At 36.9% G+C, this 14932-nt stretch overlaps 1 protein-coding gene across 6 annotated transcripts in view; it reads right to left on the reverse strand.

Moving 5' to 3' along the window:
* Nucleotides 1–14932, reverse strand: part of dennd1a (DENN/MADD domain containing 1A) — a 199299-nt gene that overhangs the window by 141273 nt on the left and 43094 nt on the right. For 5 of the 6 annotated variants that reach the window (XM_053478386.1, XM_053478388.1, XM_053478389.1 and 2 more), the window contains exons 4-7: nucleotides 11381–11430; nucleotides 11187–11306; nucleotides 11033–11102; nucleotides 9679–9759 (exon numbers count right to left, since the gene is read on the reverse strand). In XM_053478386.1, the coding sequence (XP_053334361.1) occupies nucleotides 9679–9759; nucleotides 11033–11102; nucleotides 11187–11306; nucleotides 11381–11430 (321 nt within the window). The remainder of the gene's footprint in view (nucleotides 1–9678; nucleotides 9760–11032; nucleotides 11103–11186; nucleotides 11307–11380; nucleotides 11431–14932) is intronic. The other variant, XM_053478387.1, reaches the window with a different exon arrangement.

The raw sequence follows: 14932 nt of genomic DNA on the forward strand, positions 1-14932 counted from the left end.
TTATCCTAACTGATTTTTGTCAGAGAAAATCATTCAATGACAACCCTGTAAATCTCCATGTAAAAAAGGTACATCTGTATGAATAAATTGTATAAATGTATGTCTAATGAGCTATTGAGCATTGAGTTATGTAAACAACACTGTTAGGATGTAAGTACAGTAAATGCTCATTGCCGCGCTGTTTGGGGAGTGACAAACTCAAAAGTACAAAATCTGTCCATGTTGTTTTTCTGGGGTACTGTTGTTGATTTTGCATTTGATCAGGTTTGCGGGAGTTGCCACTCTGAGTGTGTGTGATTGAGGCGGGTCTGCTCGCGCCGACACAATGTATGCATCCTTGTTTAACTCATGGGTTGCTGGCTTTTGAGGTAAACACAAAGTGTGGGATCAGTGGTAGTATAGTTGTATATATGGTTTATACGATCTAATTTGGCGCTGCCTTTTGCAAGGTAAAAGTAAAATAAACGTCAATAAGTACCGCAGAAATGCAACAAAACACAAATATATACTTGCATACTGTGCTGCCTTTTGTGATGTGTGTGTGTGGGGGGGGGGGGTGTATGTGTGAGGAATTTGAATGTATAGGTGTAAACAGCTGACACAATACAGTAGGTGTCCTGGAGAAAACCTGGTGTCACCGGATCCATGTGTCAATAGGTCTTAAACATTCATGAAAAGTCATGGATTATTCAATGGAACAGAGGCTCGGCTAAAAAAAAAAAAAAGGTCACTTTATCCCTAATAAAAGGTCTTTATAAGTGTTATAATTTAGTTGCAAAATAACAGATATACAAACCGAAGTCCTGTATACATTTACACAAATGTAAGACAATTTATTTAAGTTATTCTAATGTTCTAAAGTCTATTTTTCCAGTTATTTCTATATTTAAAGTTTGATGTCTTTTTTTTTTTAAGTAATAACAATAAATGGATATAGAGATAGGTTATATAACAGTTTATTCTTTGTACAGATAAAATTGTCAGCTAGTAAACTTGATTGTCTGTCTAAACAACATTTAACCAATGTTTGTTTTTAACTCATTAGTGTCAAGTAAATGTAAAAATCTCTGGTTCAGATTTTTCATGATTGTTGTATAAAGTACTGGGATGTGAAAATTACCATCAATATAGTATTTCTTCCATACAACATATTACTTTTTTTATGACTTAAGCTCCAATTACTTAAAAAAAAAACTTTGCGCCACCTGGTCGTCATTTTACAAATAACTTTAAAATGCGACTGATTTACTTTGGCTGCTATCGTTTTGCAGGTAGTAAGAACAGCGGTAATGGGCCATCCGGTTGACTACCTACTGAATACACACATGCACAAACACACACAAACAAGTCACAAGTCTCACACACATACTAATACACACATCTCAAACGTTAACACACAGACTTACACACCACACACAAACACATTTACTCATCACACACACACAAAATAACACTCATGTCAAACACACAAACAAGTTACATAACTCATACACACAGGAGGGGCAGGGTGCTTGGGCTTGCTCATCATTGCTTGCAACGATATTTAGGGCCCAAGCACTATTATATCAGTCATGGCCCTATGTCATCATAGTTTGTAAAGGGCCCTATTGTTTTACTAAGGATTTTGTTTTCCACCATGTTGGGCTTTTTTGGCATGCTGAAAAACTGAAAATTGGCAGCCAGGTTGGAATCTGCCGCCATTAGAATGCCTGCGTGGCTTAGGGCCCTCACACAAGATTTTGCTGCATAGCTCATACACACTTGTGCACATGTGCACGCGTAACCCATTTAGAGCTCACTGAGCTGAACAACTTTCGCACTTTATGTCCTGGGCTCAACTAAACAGGAAGTAAGTTATTTTGTGTTATTTACCAAAACGCACCCGAAGGAATTTGATATACAGTAAAACCTCGGATTGCGAGTAACGCGGTAAGCGAGTTTTCCACAGGACGAGCAAAGATTTTTTATAAATTTTGACTTGGAAAACGAACAAGTCTTGGTTTACGAGCACCGAGTATCATGTATCACACATGTGCTTCTTTTTGACATCGAGCATCACGTAATCACAAGGGTGTCCGTGTGTGCGTGTGCGCAAAACATATTTTATTTTGTGTCTGTAAGCGTGTGTGCAGCGCGCATGTACTGTTTTTTATGACACGTGTGTGCGTGTGTAAAGCAAAAAAAAGTCTCATTAGAAGATTAAAAATAAATTTTCTCCCTCTCTGTCATGTGTGCGCGCATAATTTGACACCATGCTGGGTCACACACTCTCTCTCGCCTTTAGTGTGTGTGTGTGTGTGTGTGTGTGTGTCTGTGAAACATCCCCTCTCTGCTTCACACACACACACACACAGGCAAGAGAGAGCGTGTGTGACCCGGCACAGTGTCAATTTACGTACGCACATTCTCTATTCTACACAGAAACACTGCTCTGTCGCGAATCTTTTTAAAGATAAAGAGCAGGTTAATTTGTTTGTTTGTTTTACTTTACAGCAGTGATTATGTGCTCACACGAGTGTCATTAGCGATGTTCCTTGCTAATTTTTCCGACAAAACAGTCTTTCCGTTAATGTCTGTGTACGTGTGTATAAGGAGAAAGGTTTACTGGGTAAGATAAGAAGGGGGAGACGGGAGGGGCTGAAAGCAAGAGTCTCCTCTTACTTAAGCTTCACACACATAGCGCCTGCACACAAACAAACACTTATCTCTCGAGATTTAGTTTTACTTTTTTTAAAGGTAAAGTGCAGGTTAATTTGTTTTATTTTTACTTTATATTTTGCATTAATTATTTTTATGTATTTATTTTATTGGGCTGTGAAAGGAATATTTTAAGTTTCCATTATTTCTTATGGGAAAATTAAATTTGGTTTACAAGTGTTTTGGAATACGAGCCCGCTTCCGGAACAAATTATGCTCGTAATCCAAGGTTCCACTGTACTCTTCCTAAGGAATTTATACAATATTGGTATACCATTGGTAACGCTATTAAACTGGGCCTATGTCATCAAAAGACATTAAGTTTTAGAGGGATTTTTGATTTCTCAAACGGGTCAGCCGTGACGATGTCTTAAACGTATGCCAAAAAGTGGTTAATAAGTTTCTGTGTGGCATTATATTAAGGGCCATTACATTTAGTGACATCACATTTAATAACATCACAGTGTGATGCTTTTTTTCCCCAGAACTCACAAACCACACACAGTGCATAAACATTCACTCACCACACACACTGAGAAACACACACACACACACACACACACACACATATCTGGGGGTTCAATAATTGCGATCAAACTATTTCTTACATTATAAAAACATACCCAAATAAACAGTGAGCAAGTTGTGCGTTGATCCGAGCAGCTATGGCTTTTTGAAAGTTTTATCATGCTCAAAAAACACACAGGTTGTGCGGTGCACACAGGAGGCGATGGTGCAAGAGGCTCAGGTCCACTCATTGTTGCTTGTAACTATATTTATTACTATTTCTTCTGTTTTTTTTTCATTTATTAATTAAATATTAAATATTAAATATTAGTAAAAAGGTCAAAATAAAGGTCTCATATTGGCCTTTAACAATTACATATTGAATATACAGTGGAACCTTGCATTGCAAGTAATTTGGTCTGGGAGCATTTTGCAAGAGGAGCAAAAAGTTTTATTGAATTTTAACTTGATGGTATATAAAGTGTTGTAATTTCTTGTTTCTTTGCATGTTTGTCACACTTTAATGTTTCAGATCAAACACATTTAAATAGTCAAAGATAACACAAGTAAACACATGATGCAGTTTTTATATGAAGGTTTTTATTATTAAGGGAAAACAAAATCCCAAACTACATAGCCCTGTGTGAAACAGTTCCGTTCAGTGCCATATGGTCTTAGAAATGCTGCGGCTTTAGTCCTGAGGCTTATGGAAAAGGTGCTAGCGGATCTGAGGGGAAAGTGCTGCTTTGTTATATCGATGATACCATCTATTTGCACAGCCTGGAGGGCCATAGGGGGCTAAATGACATACTCCAGAGGCTGACTCAGGCCCACCTATCATTTAACATGAAAAAATACTACTTTTTTTAAAAAAAGACTCGGAATAAGGGGGTGAAATAGGAGTGGACAACTAAATGCCAGACGAGCCTGGACACCCTTGCATGATCCTCTGATTCTGGTACAGCCCGGCCTCAGAGAAGGACTCGGAAAAAAGCCAGTGAGACCGAGACTATACACAGGCTGGCTGATGCTCACATACATACACCCTCCCACCCAGCCACCAACACACATGTACACACACACACACAAACTCACTCTTTCTCCCTCTTCTGCTCTCTTACATACAGTGGGGGGAATAAGTATTTGATTCCCTACAGATTTTCTAAGTTTGCACACTTACAAAGAAATGAAGGGTCTATAATTTTTATCTTAGGTTAATGGTAAAGGATGGAGACAGAATATTGACCAAAAATCCAGAAAAAGCACATGATACAAATGTTATGAATTAAGTTGTCTACCAACCAACAGTAATTCTGCCTCTCACAGACTGGTTATGTGCTCTTGTGGTACACATATTAATTTAAAAAGGTGTCTTCTAACAACAATGTGGTATGTGTATAAATGGAACTTGTCCACAAAATCTCTATCTTCCATTCAAACCTCACCACCCTCGGCAAGACCAAAGAGCTGTCAAAGCAAGTCAGGAACAAGATTTTAGACCTGCACAAGGCTGGAATGGGCTACAAGACCATCAGTTAGAAGCTTGGTGAGAAGGAGACCATTGCTAGAGTAAATATTTACAAATGGAAGAAATACAAAGTAACCATTAATCGCCCTATATGCAAGATTTCACCTCATGGAGTAAGAATAATCATGGAAAAAATGAGGGACCAGCCCAGGACTACACGGGAGAAGCTTGTGAATGATCTTAAGGCAGTTGGGAGCACAGTCACCAAACAAACCATTGGTAACACAATACGCCTGCATGGATTGAAATCCTTCAGCACAGCAAGGCATTCTGAAGCAGACACATGTACAGACCCGTCTGAGGTTTGCCAATTAACAGAAAAAGATTGGGATAAACTGCTGTGGTCAGATGAGACAAAAATTGAGCTTTTTGTCATCAACTCGACTTGCTGTTTTTCAGAGGAAGAAAAATGCTGACTATGAGAGGAACACAACAGTCCCTACAGTCAAACATTGTGCTTTGGGGCCGTTTCCCTGCTAACTAAGCTACTAGGCAACTGAGGAGTGGCTCAAGAATAAGCGCATTAGGGTCATGGAATGGTCTAGCCAGTCTTCAGACCTTAATCCAATGGAAATACAGATTAAATTTTTTCTCGTCCGAGAATAAAACTTTCTTCCATCTTTTAATGTCCCATGTTTGGTGCTCCCTTACAAATTTTAAATGGGCAAGTTTGTGTTGTGGAAGGAGACGTGGCTTTCAAAGACATTTTTTGTTTTTATGCCCTTCTCTCACAGTTGGTTATTGGGCTGCAGTCTGCATCAGTAAGAGCCTTAATTTGGATATTTTTTGTTCCATAACTCTCAGGATCTTTTAAGAAATTAAAAATGAAAAAATGATCACAACTGAGCCAATGGTTCTTCTCTCGCACATGCTGTGGAATTATAGGTAATTGTTTCCCATGCTTAGTGTCAGTGCGTGTGTCACTCATATACTAATCACTAAAACATTGTGACCACGTGTGTGTGGGTGTGTAGTGTGCATAAAGCAAAAACAAGTGTTTTTAAAGAAGTTATTTTTTAAAGATCCAGAGTCTCTACTGTATATACACTGTATATATACACTATATATATATACACTATATATATATACTATATATATACACTATATATACACACAGTGGTGTGAAAAACTATTTGCCCCCTTCCTGATTTCTTATTCTTTTGCATGTTTGTCACAAAAAATGTTTCTGATCATCAAACACATTTAACTATTAGTCAAAGATAACACAAGTAAACACAAAATGCAGTTTTTAAATGATGGTTTTTATTCTTTAGGGAGAGAAAAAATCCAAACCTACATGGCCCTGTGTGAAAAAGTAATTGCCCTCTGAACCTAATAACTGGTTGGGCCACCCTTTGCGATAACTTGCAACGAGTCTTTTACAGCGCTCTGGAGGAATTTTGGCCCACTCATATTTGCAGAATTGTTGTAATTCAGCTTTATTTGAGGGTTTTCTAGCATGAATCGCCTTTTTAAGGTCATGCCACCACATCTCAATAGGATTCAGGTCAGGACTTTGACTAGGCCACTCCAAAGTCTTCATTTTGTTTTTCTTCAGCCATTCAGAGGTGGATTTGCTGGTGTGTTTTGGGTCATTGTCCTGCTGCAGCACCCAAGATCGCTTCAGCTTGAGTTGACGAACAGACGGCCGGACATTCTCCTTCAGGATTTTTTAGTAGACAGTAGAATTCATGGTTCCATCTATCACAGCAAGCCTTCCAGGTCCTGAAGCAGCAAAACAACCCCAGACCATCACACTACCACCACCATATTTTACTGTTGGTATGATGTTCTTTTTCTGAAAAGCTGTGTTACTTTTACGCCAGATGTAACGGTACACGCACCTTCCAAAAAGTTCAACTTTTGTCTCGTCGGTCCACAAGGTATTTTCCCAAAAGTCTTGGCAATCATTGAGATGTTTTTTAGCAAAATTGAGATGAGCCTTAATGTTCTTTTTGCTTAAAAGTGGTTTGCGCCTTGGAAATCTGCCATGCAGGCTGTTTTTGCCCAGTCTCTTTCTTATGGTGGAGTCATGAACACTGACCTTAATTGAGGCACATAAGGCCTGCAGTTCTTTAGATGTTGTCCTGGGGTCTTTTGTGGCCTCTCGGATGAGTTGTCTTTGCGCACTTGGGGTAATTTTGGTCGGCCGGCCACTCCTGGGAAGGTTCACCACTGTTCCATGTTTTTGCCATTTGTGGATAATGGCTCTCACTGTGGTTCGCTGGAGTCCCAAAGCTTTAGAAATGGCTTTATAATCTTTGACAGACTGATAGATCTCAATTACTTTTGTTCTCATTTGTTCCTGAATTTCTTTGGATCTTGGCATGATGTCTAGCTTTTGAGGTGCTTTTGGTCTACTTCTCTGTGTCAGGTAGCTCCTATTTAAGTGATTTCTTGATTGAAACAGGTGTGGCAGTAATCAGGCCTGGGGGTGACTACAGAAATTGAACTCAGGTGTGATAAACCACAGTTAAGTTATTTTTAACAAGGGGGCAATCACTTTTTTACACAGGGCCATGTAGATTTGGAGTTTTTTTCTCCCTTAATAACGTAAACCTTCATTTAAAAACTGTATTTTGTGTTCAATTATGTTATCTTTGACTAATAGTTAACGGTTTTTGATGAGCAGAAACATTTAAGTGTGACAAACATGCAAAAGAATAAAAAATCAGGAAGGGGGCAAATAGTTTTTCACACCACTGTGTATATATATATATATATATATATATATATATATATACACACACACACAATATATATATGTGTGCGTGTGTGTGCGTGCGTGCGTGTGTGTGTGTGTGTGTGTGTGTGTGTGTGTGTGTGTGTGTGTGTGTACATGTGTAAAATCCACCCCAAATTGAAGCCCTGCCCCCCTTCTCTTCACTCTCGTCTTACCTCAGTTTCACATACACACACGGAAACACTGCTCTGTCAGGATGCTTTTTAAAGGTACAGTGCAGGTTAATTTGTTTTATTTTTACTTTATATTTTGTATTAATTATTTCTATATAGTTTTTTTAGGATGTGGAACAAATCATCCGAGTTTCCATTGGTTCTTATGGGGAAATTCACCTTGATATACGAGCACACATCCGAAACAAATTATGCCTGCAATCGAAAGCTTAACTGTATTTAAGGATTTTTTTTAAAACTTATTGACGGTTCTTTAAAGTGTTTTATATGTTATATAAACAATTAACAGAAAGCAAAATTATTAGGCTTGCTTTTTTTCTTGATTTCAAAATAATTCAGTACATGACACAAAGATTGCAATCTGAACAAGTTTTGTGATCTGTTGAATTTAAAGTTTAAGCAAATTAGGCATTAAAAAAAAAGCTTAAAAAGAAAAATATGGGCATTATGTTTCCAAAGTCAATGAATAATGATAAATAATCGTGATTTCACTGTGACCAAAACAATCATGATTATGATTTTGCCATAAAAGAGCAGTCCTTATAAAGGACTTATCCTGGAAGTCACAAAAAAAACACCCAAATGAACAACTAATGAACTGCAGGCCTCATTCACATAGGGCCATCATTTATAATTTCACAATTAAACAATGAAGCCTTTGGGAGTACAGTATGTGGACTGATCAGTGTAACTCTTTGGAAGACATGTCTTGTTATGATTCAATTGAACTGAATCGATCATGACTAATTAAATTGCAAAATTAAAGTGCAAACTGATTACATCACACAGCTCTAATAGAAATGTATTCTGAAATATTATGTACTGTACAGTGGGACCTTGGATTACAAACATAATTCGGGCTGATTCGGAAGCGGCTTGTAGATTAAAACACTTGTAAACTAAATCTCCCCATAAGAAATAATGGAAACTCAAATTTATTCGTTTCACAGCCCAAAAAAATAAATACATAAAAATAATTCATACAAAATATAAAGTAAAATAAATCAATTTAACCTGCAGTTTACCTTTTTAAAAAGTAAAAAATAAATCCTGACAGATACATTTTTTCCGTGTGTGTGTTTGTGTCTGAAACTAAAGTAAGAGGGGAGAATGAATGATTCTTCCTTTTCTCATATTCGAATTTCACACACATGCGCACACACACTGGAAACACTTTCTTATAAAAAAAATAAATAAGAAATCTCTCTATCGACACTTGAATGAGCGCACACTAATGGAATCATTTCTGTAAAGTAAGAACAAAAACAAATTAACCTGCACTTTACCTTTGAAAAAAAATCGCGACAGAGCAGTGTTTCTGTGTGGAGCAGAGAGTGTGTGTACGCGCGCGCGTGTGTGAAGACAAGAGGAGGGGGGGTGTGTGTGAAGGGCCACAGTGTCCAACAACGCGTGCACACAAAGTCTTTAACCTCTCTAATGACACTTGCTTTTGCTTCACACGTACGCACACGTGTTACAATAAACAGTACATCCGCACTGTACACACATTTTATACAAACACAAAATAAAATATATTTCACGTGCACACACATGATCACAGTGTTATAGTAAACCATATACGTGTGCACAGGTGTTGATTACACCAGTGAGAGATGCACACTAAGACCAAGCAGGGCAGACAATTTCCCACAATTTCGCAGCGCAAGAGAGAGAGAAACCATTGGCTCAATTGTGATCACGTGATGCCCAGCGTCAAAACAAGAATCGCATGGGTGTTACATGGTACTCGGTATTCGTAAACCAAGACTTGTTTTTCAAGTCAAATAAATATATATATATTTTAAAGTTAATTTGTGCTGTTTATTTTGGACATATATTTGGGCCAAAATGCATAAAAAAGATGTGTATTTAAAAACTGTTTATCAAAAATGTGTGGCCAGATATTTAAAGTAACGCTCACTTTGCTTCGAGAGAGACTGCTCAGACATTAGTATAGTATATACTATATGGTATATAGTATATCAGTATATCTTCCTGTGCATGATTAGTAAGTAAACTTAAATTATTACCATATTCAAGTATACAGACATTCCAGGGTCAGGAATGGGTAATGCATGTAGAGACTCCAACAATTGCTTCTTTAAGCTATCCTGTATAAAAAATAAAAAATAAATAAATAAATAAATAAATAGTATAAAAAAAAAACAGATGCCATGTACGCATAAATATAACAGTAATAACATGTTATTAATTCCTATGAAAAATCCTGTAGTAATCACGATGTAGCAAACGGATAAAAAAAGAACTTTTTATTATATTTGTTACAAAAGCAGCATCAAATTACCTGTTACTTTCGTTCTTCACTTTTGCTACTCAGAGATTTTTTTGGATCAAAACCATTCCACCCTTCATGCTTTCAGCACAATACCCCCCAATTGACCTATGTTTTACGGTACATGCAGTCAGCTTTGCATGCATTTACATTGGCAATTTTTTTGTGGATTTGTGATCCACAATACATATTGCAAATCACAACACATATCTTATAGCGATAACAGCATGCAAAAGTCATAGTTTGTTACGATGAAAAAATAAAACTCTGTTCATTTATTACATTTAACTTATAAACACAAATTTTTAAAGACACATAAAGGATGCGCAAAGGGAACACACAATTCACCACAATGGCTGTAAAACCTCTGTGGTGGTGTAGTAACATCATTATCTTTGGAAAACAGTACCAACAAAGATTCTTTTTAAATAAGGAATATTTAAAGGCCTTTTAAACATGTTTTGCACTATTTGCTACTGGTGATGGTGCTTTTACAATTTTTGCTTAGCTTAGTGGACCAAATTCTTTTAATATTATAAATGGGAAGTAAATGTCTTTTATTACATAAAACCAAAACAAAATAGTGATACTCTTAAATCTTATTCCCCCCGTTTATGGAGTGACATTAATGCAACATGACTTCTCACGGCATGAAACCAAAGTAAAACTGCATACCCCTAAATAAGTCATGGTGCATTTATGAGTATTATCGTTAGACTAATCAACATACAAACATTAATATATGAAATCTAAAACAGTGCCTATAAAGTACACAATTTGAGAAAGAAAATATATATCACTCATCTGAGTTGCCTAGCATGTTGCTTAAAAAAAAACATCCTCAGCATTGTGTTTGATTAATTTGAATTAATAAAATTAACAGAGAAATTACCCTAGCACTAGTTAAAGTAAGACTGTATTCATTCAGATTACAACATTTGCAGAACCGAATGTCCTGTACTGAACGATACAAATTTGAATAAGCATACTGTTATACCCCTAATATTTGACGAAAATACATACTTACACCATGCCCCCAAACACAAATAGTCACAATAACACAAGCTACACAATGGTGGAACTATGCTTACCTGTCCATTATTAATGTAGCTAACCAGAACATTCAGCAGCTTGTAGAACACTTCAAACCATGGCAGATAACTGTATAAACAAACAAACACATCCACACATTTATAACACTGTACAAACAAATGAAACCACAATACATCTCACAGCAAATCTCACCTGAGAAAACAATAGACACTCTGAGCCCCATCTGAAAGTTGGCAGAAGCCAAATCGCTGGTTACTCTCAACATCAGTCAGGACAAATGTGAAGTTTTGCCCCACCTGTCTTACTGCAAGACTGAGACAGAGAACGGGTATGTAGATCTGCATCTAGAAACAGACTTAGGATAAAAATATTTATGTGTGCTATACCTGTCCATACTGAAAGGGTAACAAAACTTGGGCATAGTCTGCAACATTTCCTGAAGAGGAAAGAAAGAAACACAATATTTTCCATATTTTATATTAGGGATGGTAATCACCAGTCATCACAAAAAGGTTTGGCCTCCAATGTATGAAATATAGACATACCATTGAAAAAGTTCTGACCAATGTACAAACAATACCTTTTCTTTTATTTATAAAGATTATAAAATTTTATTTTTATAGCAGTTATGTAAGGGGGCCAATCTGTGCTAGGGAAACATTTTAGGGCATAACACTGGGCTCTCAGTTTTACTTGACCTTACCTCGAACCGCTGCGGATAAGTTTGCTTTAATGACCCCTTTTATCTCAGAGCGGTGCTTCACATTACTGCTTGCTTTTTACAATTATAAATAACAATTACTGCTTGTTATTAGTGCCACAGTTTGAAAACATATGAGACAAACTGGTTTTAAACTTTCTGCAAAATAAATAACTAAATATATATATATATATATCGATCTGTCCATTTATCTCTGAAAATTGTTTTTATGGTCTACCTTCCCTTTGTGGAATGCGCCAAGCTATGTCTCGCTTTCATTTCTGTTTCTTTTGCCATCTCAGGGAGGTTTTCCTTGCCACTTTCACCATCGCCTTGGGTTTGCTTATCAGGCACAATCTTATCATTTTGAATCATACGAATGAACATTTCATACAAGCTACTATAATTTCATTTGATAATTAACTAATTTCACTCATCTCTTCTGCAAATTCATTAACTTGTATATTAGATTCTATACCGACATATTTTCCTTAACAGATAGTACCAGCAATAACAAAACCCTTGTTGAGAATAATTAATTCCTCACTCAGCATAGGGTATATTCCAAAATCTTTTAAATCAGAAGTTATTAAACCGATTATTAAGGAACCTGACCCCGACCCCAGTCAGCTGAAGACTTCTAATCATAGGACCACATACAGATAGAATTAAGATTTTAGATCACAGTGTAACTTTAAATGGCCTTAAATTGCAGCAGCGAGAGTCCTCACTAGAACCAGAAGATACAAACACATTACCTACCTCATCTTCACTTCATTGGCTCCCAGTAAAATTTCGCATTGATTTTAAAATACTACTCTTGACATATAAAGCATTAAATGGTCTTGCGCCGTAGTATTTGAGTTAACTGCTTACGATCCGCCACGCCTACAGATGTTACTCATGCGGTATTCTGGTTTTACCGTCTCGCGTCACGGTGGCGGCATTTGGGTTTGTGCGTTTGCTGGCTTCTACCGCTGAGTGGCGCTATATAACTATAGACTGATGCCTCGGGCATCAGTTCATTCTCTCAAGAATTAATAAGCCGCGCTCCGTTAGAGCTGCACATAGTAGCGGATAAAATCAAGTGAATCATTGTAGTTGAACGAATTCATAATCACAGTACTAAAATTACAGTACAAATGTAGAATTTAAATTCAATTAAATCTTATTAGGATCGAATTTAAGCAAAGTAAACGTTAACACAGTGAGCCTTTAGATTTTATCATGTGTAATTAGAAAAGCTACGCATGTATGTTTTTCGTCATCTTATATTTTGTGTTCTTTAAATTTGTAGTAGATTTATTAACTGAAATAAACGAAAATTAATTACCATAAAAATTAAAACATTGTCAGGCCGTGCTACTGCGTCAGCAGATGTCGATGTGTTTTTGCGTTATTATAAGAATTAAATGCAGTAGGCTGTTATGATCATCATAATGTTCTTTAATAAATAATTAAAACATTTTAACAAATTACATTTTCACATCCCAGCACCCCCGTTGCGCTGTATCACTGCCGGCAAAAACCTTTTAAAATACAAGTGAAACATTAAACGAATTTATCATCACAGTACTAAAATTACAATACAATTTTAGAACTTAAATATAGGGGTTTCTTAGTTTTATCGAATTTAAGCAAAGTAAATATTAACACAGTGAGCCTTTATATTTTATCATGTGTAACACTGTATCAGAAAACATAGGTGAGTCACAGGTGTTGTCAGATTAATGGGCAAAAACTATATAATAAACCTATACAAGCTACATAGCCCTTATAAGACTTTACTTTTATTTAAGTGCACGCACAATGACGACAAAACGTTATGATGTTGTAAAATAATGAAAGCAAACAGGGATACAGCGCTATTCTGTATCAGTTTCTGTGAACTTCAGTGCGTCAGAAAATAAACCAAAACTCCGTGTATACTCGCCTCACAGATGAGAAAAATATATACTTACTGAAAGCAAAATGTCTGCTTTTATATGACCTAATGGGGGGAAAAAACAGCTTATGTAATTCGTATGAAACGTGGATTAGTACAGCGCATCCACTTACAGCCGAAACGAAAAGACATCAACTTATCAATGAATTATTAAAATGGCCAATCGGGTTTCCTTGCTGTTTTCCCCGACTCATTCATAATCATTAGTCTAGTTCTGCCGGTGCGGTGTTTCTTATCCCCACCCCCGTTAAAACGGTGTGTTCAGAGAAAGGCTCGCCTGCGAGAGGTTGTGCGCGCGGTCTACTACACAGCTAAAACACATTTGTATATTATGACTGAGATAAGGCGGCTCACATCGGCGTGCGTTTCGCACAGCGCCGCAAAGACAGCGCTTATTTAACACGTATAAATGTGTGTTTGTTATATATTTGGAAAAGAGAAATCTCTTGTAAAGAGCGCGCGCGTTCATCTGACATCAAAACTCGGCAAAGTGAAAGAGCGCACGCGCGCGCCGCGGGTTTATGCGAACATTTTACTTTCACTAAAAGATTAATGCATGTCGTTCTTGAGCTGGACTCCATGTTAACATCCATTAAGATCAACTATTATAGCTGAACTGGCTGCCACCTAACACACAGTATAAATGCAGATCAATTCCTTCTTTCTGTTTCACCCAAATGAGGATGGGTTCCCTGTTGAGTCTGGTTCCTCCTATTACCATCTCAGGAAGTTTTTCCTTGCCACTGTCGCCCTCGGCTTGCTCATTAGAGACTATCTGACCATTTTGATTCATACACATTTACATGCCATACATATTTAAATAATTATTTTAATTGTGTAAAGCTGCTTTGCGACAATGACAACTGTTAAAATTCCCTATACAAATAAAATTAAATTGAATTTACCATAATGGTATATACACTTTGGCCTTGAAATATTATATGTGTATTTAGGTGTTAGGGTTGCAAATGTAGCACATTTTTTATGACGATGATTAAACACACATACGGCATCAATAACACTGCACAACAAAGATTTTGCCTCTTGAACACCGTTTGGTGTACATTATAGATTTTTTGCTGCTAATCATGAAAATCACACCCAAATTTGCCTATCATGTAATTTTTTTTTTATTTCCTGTTTTGTCCTGTTTTTTTATGCTAATTAATTTTGTTACTGTGATAACCCTATCCACAATGTAATTTCCACCCCAGAGTACCCCGGTACAGATTGAGGCCAGGTTGGCTTGCAGTTCACTGGTAGCTTGTACTCATGTCTAAGTCGCTATGCAGC

The sequence above is a fragment of the Clarias gariepinus genome, chromosome 19, assembly GCF_024256425.1.
Source record: "Clarias gariepinus isolate MV-2021 ecotype Netherlands chromosome 19, CGAR_prim_01v2, whole genome shotgun sequence".
NCBI classification, from domain to species: domain Eukaryota; kingdom Metazoa; phylum Chordata; class Actinopteri; order Siluriformes; family Clariidae; genus Clarias; species Clarias gariepinus.